The following is a 27976-nucleotide window of genomic DNA, read 5'->3' on the forward strand; positions in this document are numbered from 1 at the left end:
TTTTTTTTTTTTTTTTTTTTTTTTTTTTTTTTTTTGCACATAACTCTGGAAATACAATCTAGTTGACCTTCAGTTTCTGGACCGAAAGGGACATTTTCCAAGTATGAGGGATTTTAAAATTCAGTAGTCATAAAAAGACAAATGAAGCATGGTCTCTTCCTTTAAAGGGCTCAAGGTCCTGCTGGGGAGATGAGTAGTGAATAAATAATTTCACTGCACTCTGAGATATATGGTTGTTAAAGCAATAGGGTAAGAATGGACATAGATTTCTAACAGCAAAAAAAAAACAGTGGTGTGCATAATAATCACTTTGTTTTCCTGCCCCTAAATTGTATTGATAATAGCACTTACTGAGATCTACTCTTATAATTTGTTTACACACCAACTTTCTCCTAAGTGCCTTTTTTTTTTTTGAGATCTTGCACTGTCACCCAGGCTGGAGTGCAGTGGTACCATCATAGTTCACTGCAGCCTCCAACTCTTGGGCTCAAGCGATCTTCCCACCCCAGCCTCCTGAGTAGCAAGGATTACAGGCATGAGTCACTGTGCCCAGCCTCACCTAAGTGCTTTTGAGTTTCTCAGGGGTGGATACTGGTCTGGTTATTCTCTCTGCTCCCAGCACCTCCTCACCCAGCCATTAGCACATATTAATCTTGGTAAATGTTGGCTGAGCGAATACAGGCCTGAGTATACTTCTAATGCTTCTAACATAATACCAGGCATCAACAACTTATTAGAAAAAACGTAGACAATCAGAACATGTTTATTCTTACAATATTTCATTAATAATTCAGCTGAATTTATTTGAAAACTAAAATGGTGTTTTCAATTTCTCAGCAAAGAGTGAGCCACTTAAAATATGACGCTATTAGTTTGATCTGTGCTGAAAGGGTGAAAACATAGTATTTTCTTGTATATGTCACAGAATCTTGACGAGTAGGCTCTGAAGTTCAGCTTTGTGGCCACTTCCACTGCCTGGTCTGTCGAGGCAAGTTCATGAACAGTTTCATTTTGGTTGATTGTACTCTCCTCCCAGGGTGACTTGCTGGAGTGGTCTTTGATTCCCTCTGAGTTCACCAGCCTTGCCTGATGGCAGATCAGAGCTGGTTTATGGGAACCAGACCTTGCTTTTCCTACCTCATTTCCCCTGTGGTCTTGCCTGAGCAGTCTGCTTAAGAAAAGTTTATCAAATCTCCTTTCCAGAGGGGCAGGTTGTCCCATTTCATGTGTCACTATTTAACAGCTTATGCAAAACATGCTGGTAGAGCTAAGTGTGTGGGGCTTATTCACAGACATTGATGACAGATCATCACAGTGACCATTGACTCCTTTTCAGGCCTTACCAATGAGTTGAGTGAAGAAGGGGCAGTGATTGAGTATCAGATTTGTTGGTAAACACCCTGAATGTTGAAAGGAATGCCTGTGGATATCATTTATTCATTAACAAAGACAAAAAGGATTTGCTAACCCTTCCTAGCATCTTGTGTTTTGGCATCATGATTGTGTAACTTGGAAAAGAAAAATCTGTCTAGTCTCAGTTACTTCTTCAGTGGAATTCTTCCCCTGATTTTGGGGAGCTCCCAGGGAAGTGAATCCACCATCCCCTCCCCACCAAGGACAGGCAAAACTTAGCTGCAAGAGAGCAGCACCCCAGGAGTTACTCCATGTAGTTTAGGAGACCTTCCATATGGGAGGGTCATTCCTTGTAACTTCAGAATGATTTGTAGAAGGCTTTGTTTTCACCCCATGTTTGGCGAAGTATGGACAAATTTGAACAGGCATTAGAAAAACCAACAGTAGCATGATTATTCAAATTTATAGCCATTTTCTCCCAATCCTGTTGGTGAAAGAGTTTTCCAGCCTTCTTTACGAGAAACCAACTCTATTTCTTTCTGCTTTTCCCCCAGCCTGTCTCCTCAAGGTCACATGTTTTGAACTGACTTGCTGGACATGTTGTTTATTTAAAGCTGTGGATTAAACGCCACCCACTAATGTGATTTGCTTGGGCTTTGCCTGAGGCAGGCTCCATTAGACACTGGTGAAAATAGCTTCCTCTTGTCCAACCAGGTCCTTCGATTAGCTAACCAGCAAATTTAGCCCAAGTGCTGTATTTCAATTTGATTCTCTATTTAAATGGGGAATCAAATTGAAATACAGCAATTGGGCTAAATTTAAATGGGGAAAAGCAGCTTTGTCACATGGCTGTTTGCTTCTTGATCTCTTGTCTCAAGAGCAGGCTGCAAAGAGAAAGTGGTGACCCCAAACCTCGCCTTTTCTGTCTCCTCTTTTGCATCAGTTCCCTGCAGATGCTAAAGTGAGAAGGATATTGCTTACATAAACATTGTTCTTCAACTGAGCACTAATTGAGTTTAAGATGAATTGCTGGTTAATGTGTTTACCTATTTATTTTTACCAGTTATAAAGATGCCTTGAGCTTTAAATTAAAGTGCTTTCCCATGAGGTGCATGGCAGTTATTCATGGCCTGTGTCTGAGTCTTAGGAGTGGGACAACACCCAGTGAGCACCTGTGCTGAACTGCAGGGTAAGGCATTGCATAACAAGTTATTTAGGGGTCTAACACCAGGGCCCTCAACACTCCCATTTTGGATTATGACCAGATTCTCAGGATGCTTGAAGCTGCCTGAGCATCGCTATCCCCTGCCATCCATTCCTGTTTCATTAGAAGCTGCAAATCTAAGCAAGGCAGTGGCAGCACTGGGAGTAGCTCCCTTCCCAACTGCTTCAGTGCCATCTGTTTGGCTCTCGAGGCATATTTGAAAAGTCACCTTTTATACTTTCATCACAGCCTGTCCTCAGGTTCCCCAGGCGCTGCCTGGACACTGCCAGCTGCAAGCCTGCCCGCTCAGGGTGGGCACTCGTTGCTGCCCAGCTCTGATGGAGATTCTGGGGACACTGACCATCACTGCTGCCCAAGGAGGTATGAGCTACTTTGAAAGACGTTGGCTGCCTTTGCTAAAGCAGGTCCCTACACAGTGCCTGATCCAGGTAGCCTGAGGCCCTCCACATGCCTCTCACTGAGGCAGCCCAGGGGGAGTGGTCTGGCCTCAGGTAGCAGGTGGTATCTAAGGGACCCACCCAAGCAGGCTGAGAGCAGGCACAGTCCCCTGTCCACCAATCTGACTGTCCCCAATGAGAGTACCAATCCTATCCATGCTGTCGGGAGGAGTTAGAGACCAAGTTTTAGGAGAACTGTGGGCAGTAACATGCAGAGGACTCGGCTCTCTGGTTGGCATCTGTAAGTCACATTGGGCAGCACAGATGAAAGGGTGAAGGCCCTTTCTCCCTTTTCCCTGGAAGTGCAGTCATTCCTCCTTCCTACCTTCTTAGGCTTCTTAATTCAGACCAGTGTTCCTCCACCCCAGCTGCATATGCACCTCCCCTGGAGAGCCTTGCAGAACATGACCCGTGTCCAGAACCCATTCCAGGGTCAGAATCTCGAGGGATGAGGCCAGGCATAGACATCTCGTGAATTTTGTTATACAGTGAATGTTGAGAACCACTGGTTTTAGAGGCTGTTTCTTTCTGGTAATCATTTGGTGAGCCCATTATTCATAAATTAAACAGATATTTTCTCAGTCATTACTCTATGACTGGACTGTGCAGGCTCTGGAGATGAGATAGTAATAAAGGAGGGCACAGGTCATTACATTATGGTACAGTCAGTGCTATGATGGGGCTGTGATGGGAGAATGGGGACAGGAACCCTGACTTTGGGGGAAGTGTGGCAGGTCAGGAAGAATGATCAAGGATGGTAACATCTAGGCCTAGGATTGACAAATGAGCAGGGGCTAGAAGGAAGGTAGTAGTCATAGGTAGGAGGAAGGGCAGGAATGAAGGCACAGGAGTGAAGTTCAAGCACTGAGAGGATCCTAATGAGACAAGATCGTGGGGTGCAAGGGCTCGGCCAGGTAAGGACGTCTCTACGAGATGGGAAGGTAGACGGCAATGCATTGGAGAGGCTGGCCTTCACCCAAGAGGAAATGCTGGGCCCCTGCAGGGTTTTAACAGGTGAATGACATGGTCAGCTTTGCATTTGGGAAATAAGCTGGCTGGAGTGAGGAGGAGCTGGAAGGGGCAGAGTTGAAGTAAGAAGGTTGTTGGGTAAACCAGGAAGGACAAGGGTCCAGGGAGAGGTCGGTGAGAATGACATGAAGTAGAAGGAACAGATATTCAAGAGGCAAAGTCAATATCCCACCACTCCTGAAAACTCTGATCCTCAGAGTAAAATTCCTGACTTTCATCAACATGCAGGTTCCCAAGCTCAAGAAGTTTCATTATTTTGATCACTGCTACATCACTTGCCATTGCTTACCAAAGACACCCTCAGAGTTACATATGGTCACAAATCCAGGTATATGGTGCCCAGAGAACAAGACTTGGGTTGTCAGTGGTTTGCATTCAAGAATAACTCAGGAAGAATAAAACCAGTGGAGAAAGTTTCAGTCTGTTGTTGACCATTATTTTTCTCATAGCACTTAACTTCGTTTTTGATGTGATACACCGTAAGCTTCATGTTGGTCGGGTTGTGAAATGCCGTCCTAGAGAGGAACACTTACAAGGACCTCACTGCCCATGCTAAGCATAGCACTAACTTTGGCTCTAAATTAGGTCTCATCACCCCTTCGGACAGATGCTCACAGGAGCTTAGAGTTCAGAGGGCCGTTAGGGACACACTGAAGAAACAGAGGCAGGAGAAGTTAATGACTTGCTGAGTTCTCTTATTACTGGATGCCAAGATTAGACCACACATCCTTTGTGAAATTCAGAGAAGCTTTTTTGCATTTATTAATGAACAGTGTTTCGAATTCATCTGGTATAATTGAGGACACATGATGAAATTGAGAGGAGCCAGAGGTTACACACTGGCTGAGCTGTGATTTCAAAGCAGTTTCTCTTCATTTACATTAAGGCTGACCCCACAGGGCCCTAGACGAGGAGGCCCTTCACCAGGGGACTGCAGTGGTGGAACCACAGTGAGAGGTGAGGCAGAAAAGAGCAAGGACAGGCCAGAGCATCTTCCGAGCCCTGAAACCATTCAGGCGAGAGTTGAGAATACTGTTTGATGAAAACACCTCTCTTTAATCTGTCGGAACCAATTCTGTTCAATTTGTCCTGAATATAATCTTGAACCTCCCTGCATGTATTATAAAACACCCAGAGTCATCTTGTGAAGATTCGTAAGTTGTTTGCAAGCTGCAAGGAGATGATTTTTTTTTTGGATAAGATGTCTGCGACTGTGATTCAGAGGAAACCTCGTAACATATTGGGCACAATGCTCTACATCTCTTAATCTTAATTAAAGGTTATTACCCCTACTTTATAGATAAGAAAACCAAGGTTCAGAGAAGTTGAGTGATTTGCCCAGCTTGTAAGTGACAGAACCAGACTTTGAAATGACTTCTGCCTAACTATAAAGCCAGGTGTTGTTTTTATTTTACACTAGGCATTGGCAAGCTACTGTTGCAGGCCAAATCCAACCCACCACCTGTGTTTTGTAAATAAAGTTTTATTAGAACACAGCCATGCCCATTCACTTATGTATTGTCTGTCATATATAAGTTGCCATGGTAGGGTTGAGTAATTGCAGCAGACACTATATGGCTCACAAAGACTAAGATACTACTATCTTCCCTTAACAGAAGTTTGCTAACCCCTGTCTAAGCCTCACTGTCCTAAAATAAATTCAGAAACCTCAACTGCTACTCCTTGAGCCCAGACAGCACCTTTATTTTCTCTCTCCTTCGTTTTAATATGCATGACACCACTCAGCAAAATGTCCTGCATGCATGGCCTGGCCTAGGTACTCCACTCCCTGATCTGGCAGAACTATAAAGTAAAACTATTGTGAGTTTCCAGAAGCCGACCCAATTTTAAAGACCTCTATATGGAGGTAGGCCAAGGAGGGATCAATAATTGCCCCTACCAGGTAAGCCATCAGTTTGTACCCTCACTTCTCACACTTTTTCTGGGCAAGGCCATTTCTCTACATCATACCCTTAGAGTGTAGCCCCAAAGCAATCCCTGGCCTCTGGGAAATTATCCTTCCCACACATGAGCACTTGGGGTCTTCTTCCCCGAGACTCCTCTGCAGGCAGAATCTTTCCAATTCTTTGGTTGTTGTGAGCCTTCAGTCCTTTTGTTGTGTGTAAGGAACATTCCTGGGAAGAAAAATGGTCCAGCAATAAAGTCTCCCCCACATGAGTCATTTTAGCTAGACTGGGTTGGCATCTGTTTTTCCTAAGACAGCCTTTTCTCCACCGTGAAGATAAATCAATTTAGTGGACACCACTGATTGGGGGTAAACTGTACTTTTTTTGTAAGTATGGACCACCCGTTAGTGGCAGTGCCCAGTAGCATACACCATTGTACCTTCTCCAGAAACCCTTCACTTGGCTGTAGATCTAGCCCCTTCCAGCTCTTTCCCTGGAAAGAAGCCCAAAATGACCTCTGGAGCCCTGAGACACTATCCCACAGCCACAGGCTTTGTTCTTTGGCTTTGTGAAAGTGTGCTTTATAAACTTGTTGGCAGACTCATCATTCTGCTAAGGACTTATTTGTTGTGTCAATCTACAGATGAAAGGTGGGAGCCTAAAAGCCTCTGGCATTGCTCATACCAACCATATTACACTCTGGAATATATTGTATTAAGTACTATGGGCCATCATACAAGTAAGAAATAGTTCCTGCCCTCCAGGGACTTACAATCTAGACAGCATGAAATGTACACCAATAACTAGCTTCACTGCTTGCTGGTGATGTGACAAGACTCGCTGGAAGATGTAGATGCCGTATGGAAGACTCAGAAGGGGTGCTGGATGTTTGCCGAAATCAGTGGTTCTCATACTTGAGCATGCATTAAAATCACCTCGAGAACTGTTAACATAGATTGCTGGGTGCCACTCTTAGCATTTCTGATTCAGTAAATCTGGGGTGGGCCCAGGAAGTTGCATTCCTACCAAGTTGCCAGCTGATGCATGTGCGGCCCAGGAATACCCTGTCCAAAATATTTTTACAGGAGAAGCTTCTTACATACGTAAATTCCTTCTGGGATTGTAAGGGAGCTGACATTGGTTGAGTGTCTAATATGTTCTCTTCAGTATATTAGGTACTTTGGCTATAATATTTTCTTTAGATTTCACAATGCTGTGAATTTCTATTATTACCAGCACTCTACAATGAGCAAACTAAGGCTTAGGAAGAGGAACTTACATTTGCTAGATATCCAGTATGTAGCGTAAAGGATGTGGGACATTATCCAGTTTACAACTGTTTGAATTCTAAGTGATTAGTACTCCTAGTTTAGGAGTGGTAACAAAAAATGAGTAAAGATAGTAAAAATGAGTCTGAGAGAACTGATTGAGTGTCTTGAGGAAGGTCATAGCCCCAGGAAACATGCATGCTGGATTCAAAATCACGCGTTGGGTTCTAAAGGCTGAGAAGCCATACTGCAGCTAGTACCTGTCTGTTGCCAAAAGCTACTAATGTAGACTCCAAAAGCGTGTTTTCTTCCATGCTTGAAGCATGTACGTCCTACCTCCTTGCCTTTGCTCATGCTGGTCCTTCTGCTTAGAATTCCCTTCTCCCTCTTCTTCACCTGAGTAACTCCCATTCATCCTCCAAGCAAAATGTTGTCTCAGCCATGGAGACTTCTGTAACATCCCCTCCTTACCCCAACTAGAGCAGAAATAATGACTTCTTTGTAAGCGTTCCAACAGACTTTATATTATCAAATTCCTTCACAGACCCCAAAGTCCCCTGGTGACATATCCTTTGTTACAGAAACAAACAAACAAAAAATCCAAATTTTTCATTTTAGCCATCAAAGCCATCCCCCATCTGACCCAGCTTGCTTTTCAACCACACCTTGCAGCTCCACCTGATTTCTCCAACTAAACAAAACTGCCGAACACTCTTCCCTACCCACGGCTATGTTCTCCTTCCCCCGCAAGACTTCACTCAGGCTGCTGCTGTCACCAAGAATGGCCCCTCCCCTGCACCTCAGCCTGTCTGCATGTGACCTTTCTACCAGCCCCAGCTAAAGTCCTGGTGCTATGCCCTCAGCCCTTCGGGAGGGGCTCCGTAAGTGTCCGTGGAGTGAATACCTGACCCCTTGCTCCCCTGTGACATCACGTCTTCCCTTGGGTGAGGCAAGTATGTGCCTTTCCACTGTCCCAGGCTGAGAGCTCATCCAGCGCAATGCCTCCAGTGTCTCATCATTCCTTGCACTGAGTAGGTGCTCACAAAACATTTGTTGAAAAAATGGATAAATGATGCTGGATGAAGTTTGTGGGTTAAAGGCAGGATGGGAGAACTGATTGGACGAGGAGCACATGTAGACTCAGTAGGCCTTGTGATAAAACACAGGAGCACATTTACATGACCAACAATGAGAGCAGGGACATAGGTGGACTTTGCCAGAATGCTTGATTCCATTTAGGAACCTCCTATGCGCGTACCTTTAACCCAGTCTTCCAAGGAGCCAAAAGGATTTCTCAATTTGAAGTACAAATGTCTTGTGGGACTCTCACTTTTTTTGTAATATGTAACATTATTACAGAGAATATGGGCTAAGAAGACTCCAGAAACACACCACTGACAGGGTCCAGACATCGATTGAATGAGGGGGCAATACCAACAGCGAATGCAGATTCTAAGAGCGTACTTTCTTTGATGTCTGTGGCAAAGCATGTACTGTAACTAAAAGCTTAATTCCATTGATTTTCTGATGCCTCCACAACACCGTCTGTGGGTTTTTCAAACAAATAGTAAAAGGTGTGATGTTTTCTAAGGAAGATAAAGTTAAGGATGGTGGTTGTGAATGTCTTGATTTGTGAATGTCTTGCACATGCAAAACATTAACAGAGACATAAAGCTATCAGTTGTAAACCTTGTAGCTAAATTGCAAAGGCACAGAGGAATGTTTGACTTATGTAACTCTTTTGTCTTCTTAAAAAAATTAATGATACCTTTCACTGAGGTTATTTTCCTTGACATGCAGAGTGACCACAGAACTTCTCAGGGCTGGTGCCAACAAAACTGTGAAGTGAAGTAGGTGAAGCTAGTCTTTCACTCCACCAACCTCTGTCCTGTGCTTTATACCCACTGCTTACATCCCTTCCGCTGGAGCCAGGTGCCTGCTTTTTCCTTCTCCCTATCAACCTAGTCTTAGGAAAAGTTCTATACTTTCTTCAAACTGAAGTATAAGTGATTTGGGGGAAATTCAAAGGATTGTTCTATTTATGTATTCTTGCATCTAGCAAGGATCAAAGTCTTAAGCTAGAGGAATGGGGCTCTAGGAGTGGATTTTAAGCATAACTTATAAGTAGGAGTTAAAGAGTTCCCCACATTCCATAAGGGATCATCGTGATTTCCATGCAGAGGTGCACCCATGAGCCTGTAAATGCAGGCGATTTTTAAAAGTCACTTGTTGAATTAACTTTGCTATTTCTATCCAGCTTCCCTCTCCTACTCCTTCCTTTCCCTGGACAATCTCAGCCCCACAGCTGGTCCTCCTCTGGGACATCACTGTATGTATTTGTTGGGATTCTTTGGTTGCAAGTGACAGGAACAGTCAAACCATCATCCAAGCCATCTTCCAAAAAAAAAAAAAAAAAAAAAAAGGCTCTTGTAACCAAACAACCAAATGCAGGACTTGAATCACCTTTACAGTTGAACAAGGCTTAACTATTAACACTCTCTCTCACACACACACACACATCTATTTTCTTCTGTGTGCTGCTACTGGCATTGGTCTCATTATCTTCCCCTTTTCTATATATGAAGGGATATAGTCTTACAGTTCTCAATTTGAGGGAAAGAGAGCATGCTTCGGGTCTGCCTCAAGACAGAAAAATCTGGGGCAGAAAAGTCTGGGGAAGGATGCTGATTGGTTAGCTCAGGTCACGTGACCACTTTGGCTCATTGCTGTGTCTAGGCAGATGTGGTGTAATCACCATTATCTCTGTGACAGCCCCTTAAGAAACACATGACATGAGGGAATCACCTTCTTCATCTGTAAAATGAGGGGAGTGGAGATCGCTCTAAAACTCTTAGCTTTAACCTGATTCTGTTTGAAAATCGTATCTTCATTTTTGGTAATCTTTTCACTATATCTTTGTCTCTCATCACGTCCAGCCTCCCACAAGAAAGCCAGATATCATTGGCAAACAGTAATGATCTCCTTGGCTCAATTCTGAGTCTCTCTAAGTGGGCAAAGCAGCACCCCCTATGGTGTCCCTCATATGATACAGCAAAGCATTATAGCTCAACCTTGACCAAATTTAATCATTTATGCCACATGATGTTACATGGTCACAATTTCCAAATTTGTCAAGCACTCCAAATTTGGCATTTTGCCTAAGTTAAAAAAAAAAAAAACAGATCTGGTGAAAGATCAACTGGAAATTTGCCTGTATAACATTATGCTGGGGGCATGAAACAATGCTTATGCGACTAGTTCCAATTCAGATGCAACCCAGGTTCAAAGCAGCTGATATACAGTGGTGTTCCAGATTATTCATTTATTTCCCTTCCCATGAAATGTCTTCAATGAAAAGCCTATCTACCTGCCAACAAAGTCCATCAGCCTGTCATCTCTATCATTTCTGCACTTCTACTGTAATGATCCTTGGCCATGTCCACCTTTCTGAGACCATTAGTTCATAGAAGGCAAGAAATACATCATATGCATATTTGTTCAACATCTAGTCTATGCCAAATCCATCCTCTTGGGTTGCTTGGGATCCTAGGATTCAACTACATATGTGTGATTTGGGGCAAGTCATCAATCGTTTCTCAGTCGGTTTCCTTTTCTTTTACATAGTGGTAATAGCACCTCTACTGTATTGGAGGGAGGATTAAATAAGGTGATAAACAGCAAACTGCCTAGCACAGAATTCAACATATAGCAGGGGTACATCTGTGGTTTGCCTTATTTTTAAGTTCCCAAATGACACGAAGAATGGTGGCATGGGTGGCAGCATAGTCGGGTGTTTACAATCCTGATATCCAATCCCAGCTCAGCCACTTAACGACCAATGGTATGATTTTGAAGTTTCTTAAGGTTTCAAAGCCTCAGTTTATTCATATGTAAAGTGGAGCTGATGGTAATATCTACCTCATAGATTTGAGTGGCTAAAGAAAGTAAACGTAGATAAAGCACCTACCATAGCATCTGGCACATGGATTCCTATAAATGGTATCACTTGTTGCTATCATCTGTAATGGAGGGTGAAAAAAGAAGCAGCAAGATTCCATTCTGAGATGCTTCTGTATTTTTTCTGGTCTTTTCCTGCTGTGTGCATCCTGATGAAGATGAACCCACATTAATAGAGGCAGTGGTTAATTGCCTCCTTGTGGGCTAGCCCTGTCCTGAGGCAGAAAATTACCATATTCTTCTTTTTTCTTGAAGCTTCCAGTGGGATATGTCTGTTCTAATTTAATAAACCTCTTTTTTTAGCGCCTGGCTCAAAGAGGCAATACCACATGTACATTTCCAAATGCATAATTAGTATGAACACTCAGGCCCTAACTACATGGGGAAAGCAGTCTGGGAGAGGGGGGTGTGAGTATCTGTTCACATTCATTTGAAGCAGCGCCAACCAAACTTCCACAGTTAATTGTATCTCAGTGATTTTCTCCTGGAAAAAAATAATTACTATGCAGGGCTCTAGCTGCTGCTTGGCCTTCGTTCATTCCTGACTCTTGAGTTGGCATTGTTTACAATGTTGAGTCAGCAGCAGTCACATAATATGTCAAGCAAGTGGAGTCCGCCTCCCACCCCGAGATTCCCCACCCTACCAGTTCCCTGTTATCAATCCATTTCCTTTCTTGTGTTCCAGCAATACAAGAGAAAATGAAAGATGGGCATGATGGAAGTTTACTCTTTTGGAAAAGCACGCTCAAGGTTCATATGGAGCATGCATGCAGAGGGCACCAGGAAAGCAGGGAACCCTTAACTCGGAAAGACTTTTCTGAACGGGAAAGGTCAGCCCCCAGGAAAATGATGGTTTTCCTTTCATCTGCAGGTAATGCAGGTGGTGAAGGAGCAGGTTATGAGAGCACTTACAACCAAGCCTAGCTCCCTGGACCAGTTCAAGAGCAAACTGCAGAACCTGAGCTACACCGAGATCCTGAAAATCCGCCAGTCCGAGAGGATGAACCAGGAAGATTTCCAGTCCCGCCCGATTTTGTAAGTTACCCCGTATTGACCTCTATCTCCCAAAAGACTCTAACCCACTATTTCTCGAATGATCGCCTATCACGAAGCTGGGCTGTGTCGTGAGCTCCTCGGGGAAGGCCAGCAGAAGACATTCCGAGGGATCTCCATTTCGTTAGGGGAGTCTCAGCAGCTCCTTGAGGAAGGGCTGGGCTGAGTGGAGTGGGCCGGATGCTGGAAGAATGGATCTAAACCAGGAACTGGCCCCGTTAGTGACAAGTCTTCCAGGGATTTGTAGCTTAAAAGTTTGGACCTTTTCCAACACTTGGAGCAATTTTTTTTTTCTCTTTGTCCAGTAAAACTGTATTTCATGTGGGTGCCCTTTGAATAGCAAGACCTTTTGAGCCAGCCAGAGTGAGGCCCATCCATAGGTAAAGCAATATGAAAATGAAAGTAGCATGAGTCCAAATGAGTGGGAGTGAGAGCTTGAGAGGAAGAGAGTGAACTACCTCCTTTTTGCCCTGTTGCCACTGGTTGGCATCACAGCATGCTATGTGGCCATCATGACTATGAACCTACAGTCCTACAGTGGGGAGGCAGCATGCCCCCCTTCACAGGACTTTGCAAGAAATGCCACTTGCAACCATTGCAAAATTTCACGTATTCCAATCTTTAAAATGTTCTGAACTCACACATGAAGGGTATTTTGCTTGCTTCATCTTTTCTTAGAACTGCTCTGTTTCTCTTCCTTTGTCCTGTTCTAAGAGCTGGGTCAATTTTAAAGAGGAAAAAATTAAGGAAAGGCATATGTGTTTGATATTTATTCTCATTTTGTCCTCAGAAGACTGGACACAGCTTCTTCTGAGCTTTTGCAGGAAGCCAACTTGTAACATGGTTTTAATTCTGAAGGCTATACTCCCCCACCACACACACATGCTCTCTTTCTTTTCTGATTCTTTCCCTTTTTGTTTGTTGACCTCCAGTATTTGACACTTCTAATGCTTGGCAATTTGTAAAGCACCCTTCATGCTATTTCATTTCTTCACATCCCTGTGAGATGGGCAGGCCTTACTCCCATGCAAAGGCTAGGATAGGCAGGTCTTATTCCTATGCAAACGCTAGTCTGGAGGGGTGAGGACCATGCTAACAAGTGGAGGAGCCAGGACTGAGCCTCAAGTCTACTGACCCCTCAGCTAATATTTTGTTTGCCCTGCCCAAGCTTCTTTGCAATGTGAGAGACTGAAATGAGGTTTAAAAAGTGCACAGGTTGGCTGGGCGCTGTGGCTCAAGCCTGTAATCCCAGCACTTTGGGAGGCCGAGACAGGCGGATCACGAGGTCAGGAGATCGAGACCATCCTGGCCTAACCGGTGAAACCCCGTCTCTACTAATAAGAATACAAAAAAAAAACTAAGCCGGGCGAGGTGCGGCGCCTGTAGTCCAGCCTACTCGGGAGGCTGAGGCCAGGAGAATGGCTAAAACCCGGGAGGGCGGACCTTGCCAGGAGCCGAGATCTGGTCACTGCACTCCAGCCCCGGCCGCAGAGCGAGACTCCGTCTCAAGAGAGAGAAAAAAAAAAAAAAACAGCTACACAGGTCGGCTGGGCGTGGTGGCTCAAGCCGTAATCCCACACTTTGCGGAGGCCGAGTCGGACGCGATCAGCAGCGTCAGGAGATCGAGACCATCCTGGCTAACACGGTGAAACCCCGTCTCTATAAAAATACAAAAAACTAGCCCGGGCGACGGTGCGCACGCCCTGTACGTCCCAGCTACTCAGGAGTCTGAGCAGGAAGAATGGCGTGAACCCGGGAGGCGGAGCTTGCAGTGAGCTGAGCATCGGCACTGCCACTCCAGCCTGGCGCGACAGAGCGAGACTCCACCTCAAAAAAAAAACAAAACAAAACAAAAAAAAGTGCACAGGTCTAAAAGGACAATAGCTAATCAGTAACATCTGTACATTTGTTTTCCAATCTTAAGAAGCACTGTTAGAAACTGTGGAGTAGAACCCTGCAGACTAGTTGGCATGAAGTCGGTCAGGTGGGGAGGGAAAATGCTTCCAAGGTGCTTTGGTTTCATCCTTGCAAAACCTAAGTCATACCTGCATAAGCATCAGCTAGCCTTGACAAGAGGTACTGCTGGGGTTTTGCATTGGTCCTCAGCCAGAAGACGGTAACAGCTAGAAACACCAAGCAGGATGCACTTTGGATAAGTGACTGGCTCCTCAGAGATGCAGTTTCTCACCTGCAAAGAGGGACAATGGCTCCTTGCCCCATCCCAGGGCCTACAGTATACTGAATTTCATAACATGTTTCAGCAGATGTATAAACATAGGACGCTTTATTATGCTTTTGATAATAAATCTTAAAACCTGAAGGGAGACTTGCGGAATCACTTCCGTTAAAGGCAAGTGACTCTGAATTACATCTGATGAATTATGTTTGACCTTGACTTTTTTCCAGTTAAGAATGTTAACCTCATGGCAAGTGCGAACATTTTACTCCTACTTTGGCTTTATATCTTCACTTCCTAAGGCTTTGCCTGTGACATTCTGAAGTTTCTTTCCCCTTGTATTATAAGATGCTCTTATCTTTGAAACAATCCAAATATGAAGGGAATCTTCTGCATGGATGTAGCTTTTGCATCATCCCTCGGCCATGGACCGAGAAGTACCATGGCCCACTGGAGGTCTTGATATCTGTAGCTGCAGCAAAGTCACAGAGAGTGGTTAGGAGCCACAGCATTTAAGCAGGAAGGCCAAGGACCAGTTTGATAATTACCCCAACCTCTGAAACCGGCAGAGGGTAGCTGCAGTATGTTTTGCCTATTAGAGTGATCTACTAGACAGGAATTCATTATGGGGTTACATGAAGTCTAACTTTTGCCAAAATAGCTCACACAATAAACCCAAGTCACCTAAGAGAAAGGAATAGAGGAGTAGACCATGTATGCTTGTTTTCATTCATTTGTTCATTTCACAAACATATATTGAACAACTCCTACATGCCAGGCCCTGCCTAAGGTGCTGGGGGCAGGCAGAGACCCAGAGACACTTGGTCTCCCTCTGTCACAGGCTAGGATTAGGGGTGGGGGATTTACCACAGACTGGGCTCAGTGCTTAGTTACACGAAGAGCACAGAGGAGATGGATCTAACCCAAGCTTGAGGGTTAGGATATTGGGATTTTTGAGCTGAAAATCACCCTTAAGGCCATCCAGTTCAAGCTTTTCATTTTGCAGACAGGGACAGCAACTTGGCTGGGGCCTGACCACCAGTGGGGAATCCCACTGGCCATCAGGCTGCCTGCTCCCTCTGTGTATGCCACACACAGCATGGTGGCAAACCTCAGCTCCATGCAGACCACTTGAGCTATTAATACACCCTGTTGTTATAAAATGGTTATGTTTCCTGAGAAGAAAAATGTAAACTCCATGTGAATAAATATTTTGGGGAATATATATTCAGTGGGTTGAAGAAGCTCTGTTTTATTTCTTAGCTCTTGACTAATTGTTTCCAAGAGGAGGTATTTGTTATGTCTTATTTAGTGCAACTTACCAAGGAAGATAAGTCCATCCACACAATTAATCGGAGTTAATGGTTATAAAAAGCTTGAATAGTCCAAAAATGGATCATTTAACACTATGTTGGAGAGGAAGGGGAGATGCAAGGACAAACATCAGTGAAAGCAGTGAAGCAAAATGTGTAAAACTTCGACCCAGTTTGCTATCAGACTGACCTGGGGTCATTTACAAATGTGGCTCTGTAAGCAAGTTATGTAATCCATTCTAAGCCTGCTTTCCTCATCTCTAAAAATGAAGATATCAAAAGTGTCAAAGTGCCTACATCATTGGGTTGTCATAAGGATTTGACAAAGTAATGCATGAAAAGCACTTATCATATGCCCGGGACTTAATATTCACTTGAAGAAATGTTGTATCTTACTAGCCTGTAATCAGAATTTAACAAGTTGTGATACTATTGATATGTAAATGATAAAACTGACACTGTGCACGTATTTGTATTACTATATGCCTCTCCCTTGTCTTAGAAAGTACAACAGAAATCAGTGGGAAAGAAAAGCAAAAACAAACAAAGCCAGGAATAAAACTGATGCCTACCCTGCAGATCTGCATCCTCGCTAAAGATCTGCCACATGCTTCACTCAGAGCTTTCTCATAACCAATGCAAGGGAGACAGTCTGGTCAGTTATACAATGTTCAGTGTTCGGACAACTGACAAATATCTAATGAGCGCCTGCCACGTGCCAGACACTATTCTATGTGTTGGCAATTCAGCAGTGAAGACAACAGACCTATTTCTTGCCCCCACAGTGATTATATTTTAGTAGGGAGAGAAAAGGCCATACACACGGTGAATAAGATGATAGCGTGTTAAGAGGAGATACATGCAGTGGAGGCACAAAGCAAGATAAGGGAAATAGAGTGCAGTTTTAAATATGTTGGTTAGAGTAGCTCTCTCTAATTAGGATGGTGCCAATTGAGTACAGACTTATAAGGGACTAAGGGAGCAGGCCATGTGGGTATTTGGGAGAAGGGTATTCCAGGCAGAGAGAACCACCAGGGCAAAGGCCCTGAGGTTGGAGAGGTCTGGGTGTTTAGTGAATAAAGAGGAGGCCAGTGTGGCTGGAGCAAAATAACTGAGGGGGAGAGAGCAATGGAAGGTGAGGCCAGAAAGTTGCAGGGAGCTCCATTACACAAGGCCTTGTTGGGGAGCCATTGGAGGGTTTTGAGCAAAGGAATGATGTGATGTGACTTAGGTGTTTAAATAATCTCTCTGATACTGTATTGGAAATAGACTCTAAGAAAGCAAGTTTTTGGAAGCAGGGAAATCAATGAGAAAGCTATTTTAATAACCCAATCAAGAGGTGATGAGAAATGATTATAGCGTACTGAAAATGAGGTCCATTTTGAAGAGAAGGGACAAACTTATTTCCTGATTGATAGGAAATATCTAGGGATGTCAGCGAAAGAGAGAAGTCAAGGATGGACTCCTGGTTTTGGGCCTTAACAACTAAAGGACAGACCAAGTGGAGCAGAGGATCAGAAGTTTGGCTTTGGATATGTGAAGCTACGAGACATCCAATTAGACAGTCAAACAGCTGAGCTTGGAGTTCAGCAGAGAGATGGACGGTGGCTAGTTGCTCAGTAGGGCAGACCCCAAGTCAAAGAAGGAATCTCACCAGTCTAATGGTGCTGTCTGCCTTCTGTGTATGGCAGTGGCCTTACTGGACCTGAACTTGAAATTGTTTTCCAGAAACAGGGCTAGACTTTGAATTGCTCTTCACACACTCTTTAAATCCTCTCTCCTTTAATCTTCTTCCTTGTATTTATTGGCAAGGCCTTTGGATAGAATGAGAAAGATATTTATCAAAGCAAAGCTAGTAAACCCATAGCTCTGGCCTGATTGACCCCAAGCTCAGAATTTCAAAACCCAGTTATAGCCCATGAGGTTATTACCTGGCTTACCCCAGAGGGCAGATACCAGCCACAGAAACATACTGTAGGGCTTACTTATGTTTTCTTAACGTGTATGAATTCTACGGCTACTGAGTCCGTTTGCCAGGAAAGAAGAAATTGCTTCGAAAAAGAAAGAGCTGGTAGGCACCTGCTGTGAGCCAGATAGTGCAGTAGAAGGAAAGAGCTGTCTCATTTCCTTCATTGCCTGGTCACATTTTGGAGTCCTTGGGGCTTTATAACAACAACAAAAAAAAGGAGTAATTCTTGTAGCAGCAGATTCTCTTATTCTGATAGTGCATCCTCACAATATGGTTCCATGATGAAATGTGTTGTGGCAGGCACCTGTGGGTCTTACACGAAAAAGTCATAAAGCATCAATTAAGATTACTCAGAATTCCTTCAATTGTTTCCTTCTCTTGGTCTTCATCACTGCATCCTCTGCTCCATTTTAATAACTCAACCCTGGCCTAGTGAAACTATTATTTAAATATATATATCTATAATCTAAGAATTGATGAAATTCCAAAACTCTTTCTCCCAGATTTTCTCCATCCTCTGGTACCATGTCTTTGTCTGCGCCCGGTCACCTGGACTTGGAAGTTGGAAGCAGTGATTTATTGCTGTGTGCAACTCCCTGGCAGATACCAACTTTCTTTTCCACTCAGTGCAGGGTTCATCAAAGCTGCAATTTACTGAGTCCATTTTAGAAGAGCTAAGCGCTGATGATACATAGTTTAGTGATCTGAAAGTCTGAAATGAGACCCCAAGAGACCTGTACAGGGAAGACTTTACAAATGTCCCAAACTATTATTAGGACTGAATTTCCATATTATGCTTTATAGATGTTCAGTTGCAACAGTATCAAATGAGAGAATGTTTGAGGGCACTTAAGCCTCAAAAAAATGTGTTAATGGAGTACTAGAATACCCTGTTAGATGGCCTTATCCTTTTATGTAACTTTTTTTCTTTTTTCTGATGAGTAAATCAAAGCAGTTTGCACAAGGAAAACCTAAGTCTGTGCCCATATTCTACACGTAACCTCCGTGATTGTTTCCCCTTCTGTAAGATGGGAATGATGAAATTAATACCTTCCCCAAAAGCTGTTATTTTCAGGAAGGAGGGAAGGAAGATTAAATGAGCTAAAACTGCATATTGCACTACCCAGCTCATAGTAGGTGCCCAACAAGCATGAGTCCCTTTCTCACCTTGGAATGGAGCACCATGTGAGAACAGGTTGCTGGCAGTTCAGCGTCAGGACAGGTCCAGAGTTAAGGTGGAAGCTGATGAATGTGTGAGCCTTGACTACAGGGTAATATAGGCCTATGAACTGTTTGGCTTGAGGAAAGGAGAGAATGTCACCAAAGCAAATTCAGTTGTGCCTTACATTCCTGCTCAGTGCTTAATAAAGACTTGTACTCTGTCTCATTTGGGAGTCACAGCAGGAAAGATTCTTATTCCCATTTTATAGATGAAGAAACTGAGACTTAGATGAGCTATGTGAAATGCTAGTCATGGGCAGAGCCTAAACTGAAGCTCTAGTCTTCTGACTTGTAGATCTATGTTCTGGCCAATGCTTCTTAGAACATTGCTATGAGGAATGGGCTCTGGGTCTCTCTGTCCAGCTTCAACTAGAATAGTTTTGGCTTTACTAGACTCACATGCTAGGGTGCTATGTAAAATTTCCTGTGATAAAAATTTCTGCTCTAAAAAAAAATTGAAAACCATTTCACTCTATCATGATATCTTTGCAGCATAATGGATCTCAAACTAAATTATATTGCATTAGCCTGAGACAAGATGCAAATAATCTTTCATTTATCCCATGATTATCTCAGTCTCTGTGGGCTAGAATCTGGGACAGTGTTGTCCGCATTTGTGAATGACGGAATTGGAACCAAAAGTGGTCCTGTGGTTTGCTCACTGTACAGTGTTTGCTGTGGAATAGTAATCGTGTGGTTGCCTAATATGCCTGTTTAATCAGATCACAAATACAGTCTCAGAGTTTACATGGTACAGGGGGAAAAAAGTTGACCAAGGATTGATTGTCTTAGCAGTGCTGAATGGACTTTTGTGTAAGTTTATATCTGTGGCTTTGTAAAATAAAAGAAGAAATTTCTCAGGACACTTAGCTCTGGAAAAACATCACTGAGGTGGCTGGTGCTTTGTGGAATTCTGTGAATGTCACAGAATCTATTGCGGTGTTGTACTTATGCCCCTGGCCACTGACTCTTAATAAACACTTCTCTAAAGCCCCAAGTTGGAGGTATTAGATGGTCATGAAAAGATGCACTTGTTCTCCCCTGCCCGTCTGCGCATGATGCCCACCAAGCCACACTCTGTTTCTCAAGGCATGCTGTGGAATGTGTTTTCCTCTAACAGGGAACTAAAGGAGAAGATTCAGCCAGAAATCTTAGAGCTGATCAAACAGCAACGCCTGAACCGCCTCGTGGAAGGGACCTGCTTTAGGAAACTCAACGCCCGGCGGAGGCAAGGTATTGTTTCTGGGGACACTCCAAACTTGGACAGGGTAAACAGTGGCCTGCTCCCTAGAGAATCACAGGGGCGTGGTGTTGGTTTAAGGGTAGGCCATGCAGCATTGTACTCAGGACGGGAATAGCAGTCCAGGTCGTTTCTGCTTCCCATACACACCCAGAGAGAATCAAAGTCCACAATTACCAGAAGAGCCACAGAAATGAAGAGCCATTCTTTGCCATTTAGTGCCACAAAACTGCTAGTGGTGGTGTCAACAATAGCTGACATGTATATGAGCCTACCATGTGCCAGGTGCTTCTGAAACTCTAGTCTTCTGACTCAAGCATTTTATCCTCACCATAACCCTAGGAAGTAACTACTAGGATTATGCCCAGTTTACAGATTAGGAAATGGAGGCACTAAAGGGCTAAGAAACTGGCCCAAAGTCACAGAAGAGCAAGGATTCAAACTCCACAGCTCCAGGACCCTTCCTTTTAACGACTGCCCTTGGTGCAGGAGAGCTAGCACCCACTGTTGGGTTTGATCTTGAAGCTTTCAGCGTGGATGGCCCTTATTGTCAAATCCCCCACACTGCTTCTCTTCTAGGACAGAATTATTTTATATGGGGATATAAGTAACAGTGAACTAAGATAGGGTAGCATCCCTTACATAATTTCTCAAGGCAGATTTCTGAATTGTGTCTATAAATTCTAACTTCATAATGTCAAATCCAAATGAATGTCCAAAGACTAGACTCAACAGGTGAGAAACATGTCTGGCTGTTTCTTTCCTGGACAAGTAAAGCACCCTTGACTGTTATCCTGCTCTCTTGACATGCTGCTGATTGCACAGCTAGAGTCTTCATACCACACACTCCTAGAGGCAAACAGCCAGAACATAAAACTGTAAAGTAAGATTTGGGAAGAGGCAAAGAGACTGAAGAAGAGGCAGGAGCAAGCACAGGCATTCGCAACTATACTAAGAACACCAGTTATGCCCCAGGAGACACTTTGGCAGATATTTTGAAACCTGCTGGATGCCCTGCTCAGCCACAGAGCTCACCCACTAATGACAAAAGCCATTTTGTGTTTGTCAGCTGAACTCATCCCCCAGCCATTTACTTTAACTGTCCTGTGCTGCATATTCAGTAAATTGGAAGTGTTTCTCATGTCACCATTAAACATCACATTGAGGAACTTCTGAAGGCAGAACTTCCTGGAGGAAGGACAGTGCAGTTTCTTCACAGTGGATGAGAAGCTCTTCGAGTGAATTTCAGGCTAAGCCTTGGAAGAGGACAATGGGCAGAATAATAAGGGCTGAGTTACAGAGAAAGCCTCCTATTAGTGAGAGCAGTGGAAGAGGGAACTTCTCCCTCCCATTCAGCCACTGAAGGATGAGTTCATGCCCTCCTCTCATCGCATTCCTTGCATCAGGTATCATGTCGGAGTAAATGGTGTTCCAAGAAGACCACAGGGCTCAGTGGCAAGGACATAGCCCCAGAACCGGGCAATGTGGGTGCGGTCTTGCCTCTACACCTGTCCAGCTTTGTGACCTTGGGCAGTTTCCCCATCTGAAATGGGGATAGCAATGCCTGTCTCCTGGGGCTATCGTGAGGAAGAGAGATGATTATGAATGTAACAACAATAAACAACCAAAAAAGGGAGCTACTATTGTTCTTTAAGATTGTGTAGGAAAAAAGCAGTGAGCCAGAATGAGTGGACTTGGTGCTAGGCTTCTCAGTTCTTTAATGAACCATCTAGGTGTCTTTAGAAGGACACATGACCTCTCAAGACCCCAAGTTCTCATCTGTAAAGTGGGAGGACAGGATTAGGGGATCCAGGAGCTCATTTAGTCAGAGAGCCAATTGTATGCCCTGATGTCTTTATTGCCTTTGGAACAAATCAATGTTTGGGATATATTGCCCCATAAAGATGATTTATAAGATTTTTACTTACTTGACATTGGGCAAAGGACACAGAAGTTTGGGGATGGGAAATGGCAAATAGACACCCAATGCTTCTACTGCTGCCCAGCTACAATCCCTCACAACCTAGCTGCTAGCACCAATTTAACCTTCTAGTCTACTGTGTCATGAGAATTCCCTGACTAGGTTGAAATGGATAGGTTCTATCAGAACAATCCTGTTTCTAGATGTATTCATTAACAGCGTTTGTGGTGGTGGTGTTGTTTAAAAAATGTTAGTCCCACATCTGTAAATGTTTCCAATTTTCTAATAATGAACTACCTCCTGAACAAAAAAATATTAGCATCTAGATGATAAATTTATGAGTTGAGCTCCCTAGGGAGCATGACCATCTGTGTTTAATACAAAATCATCCTTCCGAGTGCAGAAAGGAAGGCTTTTTGGTATTTGGTAAATGGATTTGAAATCTGGTGACTGGCTCTGTGCTTAAAAATAGGGATTCAAACCAGACTGTGCTGGAATTGGTTTCCTATCACCCCATCAAAACATTCCATTTAGATTTACACAGATTAATGAGAACATGGCATTTTTAATCCCTTCGAGAAAGATGCACTTCTACATGAGACCTCAGACTGGGATGGACAACCGCCTGCCAGATGCCATCACAGGTTCAAGAGCAGACACTCCCAGTGCAGGAGCCAGCACCATACTCCCTTTAAACTTGTCTGACAGTGAGTAGGACACAGATGAGTGAATTTAAGTAGTTAACTTTATAAGGGAAAATATGAAAGAACTTACAGTTCCACAGAACTGGAAAGTGAAGGAACAAATAGAGAGTACTCGACTATGCCACGTTTGGCTAGAAGATCCCTGAGTTGATACTTGGCGATCCTTCTGCCTATGTCATATGCAACTCTGCTACTGGAATAGTCAGATGCAGACATTTACAGATCTGGGTTTCTGGGAATTCTAACCACATTAGAACTAGGAGGTAATATATCTCAAAAGACACAATAAGCTGGGCTAAGTCCCTACTCCCTACTCAGGAGCTGGGTAGCCTCGGGCAATCTGCTCAATATCTTTGTGCTTCTCTTTCTTCTTCTTTCAAATGGGGATGATGTTAGTTCCTCTATCAAATAGCCGTAAGGGGTAAGTAAAATTATACATCTATAGCACTTTGATGCTTGGCAGATTATCAAACATACATTCATTGATGATGTTGGCTATTAATTTTAGCTCATAGCGCCTCAGAATATAGAATTTTTTTCTTTCTTTTTTTTTTTTTGGAGACAGAGTCTCGCTCTGTCACCCAGGCTGGAGTGCAATGGCATGATTTTGGCTCACTGCAACCTCTGCCTCCGGGGTTCAAGCAATTCTACTGCCTCAGCCTCCCAAGTAGCTAGGATTACAGGCACCCACCACCACCCCCGGGTAATTTTTTGTATTTTTAGTAGAGACGGGGTTTCACCATGTTGGCCAGGCTGGTCTCAAACTCCTGACCTCAGATGATCCACTTGCCTCGCCTCCCAAAGTGCTGGGATTACAGATGTGAGCCACTGCACCTGGCCAGAATATAGATTTTAAACACAGGAGGTGGAGTGGCATTGGAGGCCACTAACCTGCATCACTCCACTCTCTCCCCAAGCTTATACTTACTGACCATGAAGTATAAGCCCTGGTCGCAGAATCCTTGGCATGGAAATTGCCTGGCTTCTGTGTTCCCTGGACTCCTGCAGGAGAGATTTCAGATGAAACCCCAGAAGTTGTCTGTGTTAGGGATACTGTATTAGTCCATTCTCGCATTGCTATAAAGAAATGCCTAAGGCTGGCTAATTTATAAAGAAAAGAGGTTGAATTGGTTCACAGGTCTGCAGGCTGTACAGGAAGCATCACAGCTTCTGCTTCTGGGGAGGCCTCAGGAAACTTCCAATCATGGTAGAAGGCAAGGGGTGAGCAAGGAACTTCACATGGCCACAGCAGGAGGAAGACAGGGAGAGGGGAGGTGCCACACACTTAAATAACTGGATCTCAAGAGGACTTTATCACTATACAGTACCAAGGGGAGAATGGTGCTAAAACATCCATGAGCACTCCGCCCCCATGATCCAGTCACCTCCCACCAGGACCCACCTCCAACACTGGGGACTACAATTCCACATGAGATTTGGTGAGGACACAGATCCAAATGATATCAGCCACTGTTTGCTTCATGAGAATCTTTAGGCTCAAGAACTGCCCCCTACTTCTCTTACATTTCAGAGATGAAGGTCTTTCAGAATCACTTGCATTGAATGGCCTTGGTAAGAGTCCAGGGCTAACATTGGAAATCATTTCAAGACGTGATAACATGAAACCTCCTGCAGAGGACAGTGTCTGTTTCATTGACTGGCATTCCCCTAAGTGCTGACATGACAGGCTTATCTTGGAACTCAGTGTTGGGCAAAATGCATGCCTACCACTCCTGCCAACAAGACTGGTATATCCTACATTGCTCTGGGGGCCCCGTCAGAAGACCTAGAGCCAAGTGGTGCGTTCGGGCACGGTAACCATATTGCCCTGTTGTGGGGAGCAGGTCATTCCTTTCTCCATCCTTGGTTGAAATTTTATTTTAATACTTTGTTACAAAAAGGCAGGTATAAATAAATACATATTTTCAAATTGTGAAAAGCCAGTTCATTTTCAGGAAAAAAAGGCATTTCCCAATAGGTCAGAATAATGCATAATCATTATTCCCAAAAGATGGAGGGACAGTAGTGTGGACGAGAGGGACTACTATTGACTGGAAGAGCAGGAAAGTACAAATATGTTTTGAGAACCAATTCTGGAAGATGTAGGATCCATACTTTATGTGTGTTTTGCTCATATAATTATGACCATTATACTTATGAAGAACAGGGATTTCTGAGGTTTTTATAATTAGGCCAAGGCCCCGAAGCTAATAAGAATCAGAACCCGGTGTGTCACCAAGGTATGTGTGACTTCAAGGCATCTGTTAGACCAAATCATCTTGGAAAGTACCTGGGGACTCAGGTGTCATTTGCTGTGAGCAGCTGTGTCCAGGGAGGCCGAATTCAGAATCAAAACACAAATCTGTCCTTTTCAAGAAAGCTCAGTGAAGTGAGGAAGATTTGATACCCTTCGTCAGTATCGATAGTTGTTTCCCTTTTTTGCACCAACAAAAAAAATCTTAGATCTCATCGCCCGAAAGATGACATTTCCCTTTAAACACATTGCTGGGTCCCTCTTGTTTTGTGACTTGGAAAGGTTGGACCTTAGGCAGAAAGCCGACCTTGTTCTGAACACACAGAAGACTTGGCACATTTTCGGTTATCATTGGGAAAATTCAGAATCCTCATGGAAGTGTTCTAAAGAACTTTTTTTTTTTTTTTTTTTTTTTCGTGACGGAGTTCTCGCTCTGCCGCCCAGGCTGGAGTGCTGTGGCGAATCTCGCTCACTGCAAGCTCCGCTCCCGGGTTCACGCCATTTCCTGCCTCAGCCTCCCGAGTAGCTGGACTACAGGCGCCCGCCACCTCGCCCGGCTAGTTTTTTTGTATTTTAGTAGGAGACGGGGTTTCACCCGTGTTCAGCCAGGATGGTCCTCGATCTCCTGACCTCGTGATCCGCCTGTCTCGGCCTCCCAAAGTGCTGGGATTACAGGCTTGAGCCACCACGCCCAGCCTCTAAAGACATCTTTTAGAAAAACCTGTTCTCCTCCCTAATATAGGACTCTTAGGGCCCCCGGGGTCAGCCCCCAGCTGCTGACAGCGGGCTCTGCACTCAAGACAAAGATGTGTCCTGATTCCACGGCAGTCTTGGGGCTTGGTTCTTGCTGTGCCCTGTGTCTCACTGAACTGGCTGGTATTTCACACCTAGCAGTGGTTGCTATTGTTCACCTTGCTGGGCTCTCCTAGAGACCTGGGGAGCAGCCCCAAGCTTGTCTTCAGCCTGGATGATGAAAACAGACAGTGGGCTACACTGTCTGATAGAACTACCTATGACTGTTTAAGTTACTTAAAATGAAAGAAAATTTATAATTTGTTTTCTTAGTATGGGATAAAACAGACAATAGAGAATTTCCATCATTGCAGGAAGTTCTGTTGGACGGCACTGCAAAAAATTACAGTTGACAGTGGTTATTGGCTCCATAGCAATCTATGTGACATTGGGAATAGCTTTCATCAGCCCTTCTTACCAGGCTCGTGAGCTGTGAAAGCAGCTTTTCCCTCTTATCCTTCACACACACACACACACACAAAAAAGACTGAAACATGAAATTCTCCCCATATTTTGTTTTGGGTTTGGAGACCAAGCCTGGCTATTAACATACTCTCATTAGTCATTGACTGGAAGACCTCCATATTAACTCTTATTTTCGCCTAAATGCTAGTAAACAATCTTTGATAACATTCTCACTGCTTCCTGCTAATTGCTTTTAGTGACGCAATTCACTCTTTCATCGCCCAGAGGGATAAAGGAACAAGTAACATCATGCTGGGGTTTGAAAGGAAAATACACATTTTTCTTGCCATAAAAGAAACTGCAAATCAAGCTGCTGCTGATGGCTGACACTGAAACTGTCTCACCCAACATGTCGACGCACTGTGCTGATGCTATCCTTGTAGCGGCTTTCCCTTCAGGACAGAAATACACAACGTCTAAGCCTTCCAAACCTTAGGACTCCAGTTTTACTGTGAGGAAGATACTGGCTGAGTATCCTCCCATTTGATTATGAGTCAAGACAAGTTTCTCAGCCTTTTCAGCCCCTTTTTCCAATATTTTGCCATCCATCCAAGACTTTCTAATTGGTGGGGAGGAGTGGAACACATCACTTATATCTGTGATGTACCGATCTTTTTGCTTTTTATCGTTTTAGTAGTAGACAGAAGAAAAGAAACTTGTATAGGATAAGAGAATAGAGGTAGGAGGAAAACCAGGACAAGATGGTGTCATACAAGTCAAGGGAATTTAAGCTTTGGAAAGGAGGAAAGTCTGTCTGCTGCAGACCCTTTGGGTTTTCTTTAAACAAACATCAACTGCAACTTTGTAAGGAAGAGGGCTGTTTTGCCTCTTGAAACTCTGATAAATAGCCACTGTTCTATAATCATTTCCAAATGTAAGAATATGTTGCACAAGAGATTTCTGCATTCCTATTTTTCTCCATAGGATAGCCAGAGTTACTGATTTGTCTCAGTTCCTACTTCCCAGACCCGAGAAACAACATCTTTCTCTCTTAGCTGCCATGAAGAACTGAGGGAGCTCCTTTTCCTTGAGCTCCTTGGCCTTGTCTTTCATGTCTGCCTTCCATTCTAAAGATGTTTCACTACACCGAGTAGAGTGCTATGTGCATTGTAGACAGCCACACAGCAAGTATTCATTGGATAAACAAATTTATCCTGAAAGTAGAGCAGCAAAATTTTTGAAGTCTTACAAATCAATATATCTTACATGTGAATATTAAGCTGTGCAATTTACTCTACAATAATACATGTTTGTATTATACTGTGCACCAGTTAAATTTCTTAATTCCTCTCCTCAAAATCAATTGAGTGTCATTGATCTTGTTTGATTGTGACACATTGGCTTGGCTTCAAGTCCCACTGCTGACCCCCCAGAGTTTACTTACCCCAACTCGAGAAGTAAGGGATTCCTATAAAGCACAGGCTAAGATCTAACTCACAATAAGCCCAGCATGTCCAAGTACCACTTCTCACTGTCTTCCTTCCCAGCCTCTATCACCCTTTAGTTGCTCACTTAGCCAAACATATCACCTAGATGCAGCAAGGAAAGGAAAACTTTTTAGCAGATTTCTCCAGCTGGCTTTCTGATCATCACAGCCACATAGGGCAGGGGAAAGAACCTGTGCAGAGAGGCAACTGCCACAGGCCCCCAAGAGCACTGTTGACGTTCAGAAAGCCATTGCCTCCTGCTCTG

General features: G+C 43.8%; 1 protein-coding gene across 1 annotated transcript in view; it reads left to right on the top strand.

Moving 5' to 3' along the window:
• Positions 1-27976, top strand: part of ELMO1 (engulfment and cell motility 1) — a 588614-nt gene that overhangs the window by 535417 nt on the left and 25221 nt on the right. Inside the window, 2 exon segments of the mRNA XM_017860159.1 lie at positions 12048-12211; positions 20029-20141. Coding sequence (XP_017715648.1) covers positions 12048-12211; positions 20029-20141 — 277 coding nt within the window.

This window comes from Rhinopithecus bieti, unplaced genomic scaffold, assembly GCF_001698545.2.
Source record: "Rhinopithecus bieti isolate Rb0 unplaced genomic scaffold, ASM169854v2 scaffold_51732, whole genome shotgun sequence".
NCBI lineage: Eukaryota > Metazoa > Chordata > Mammalia > Primates > Cercopithecidae > Rhinopithecus > Rhinopithecus bieti.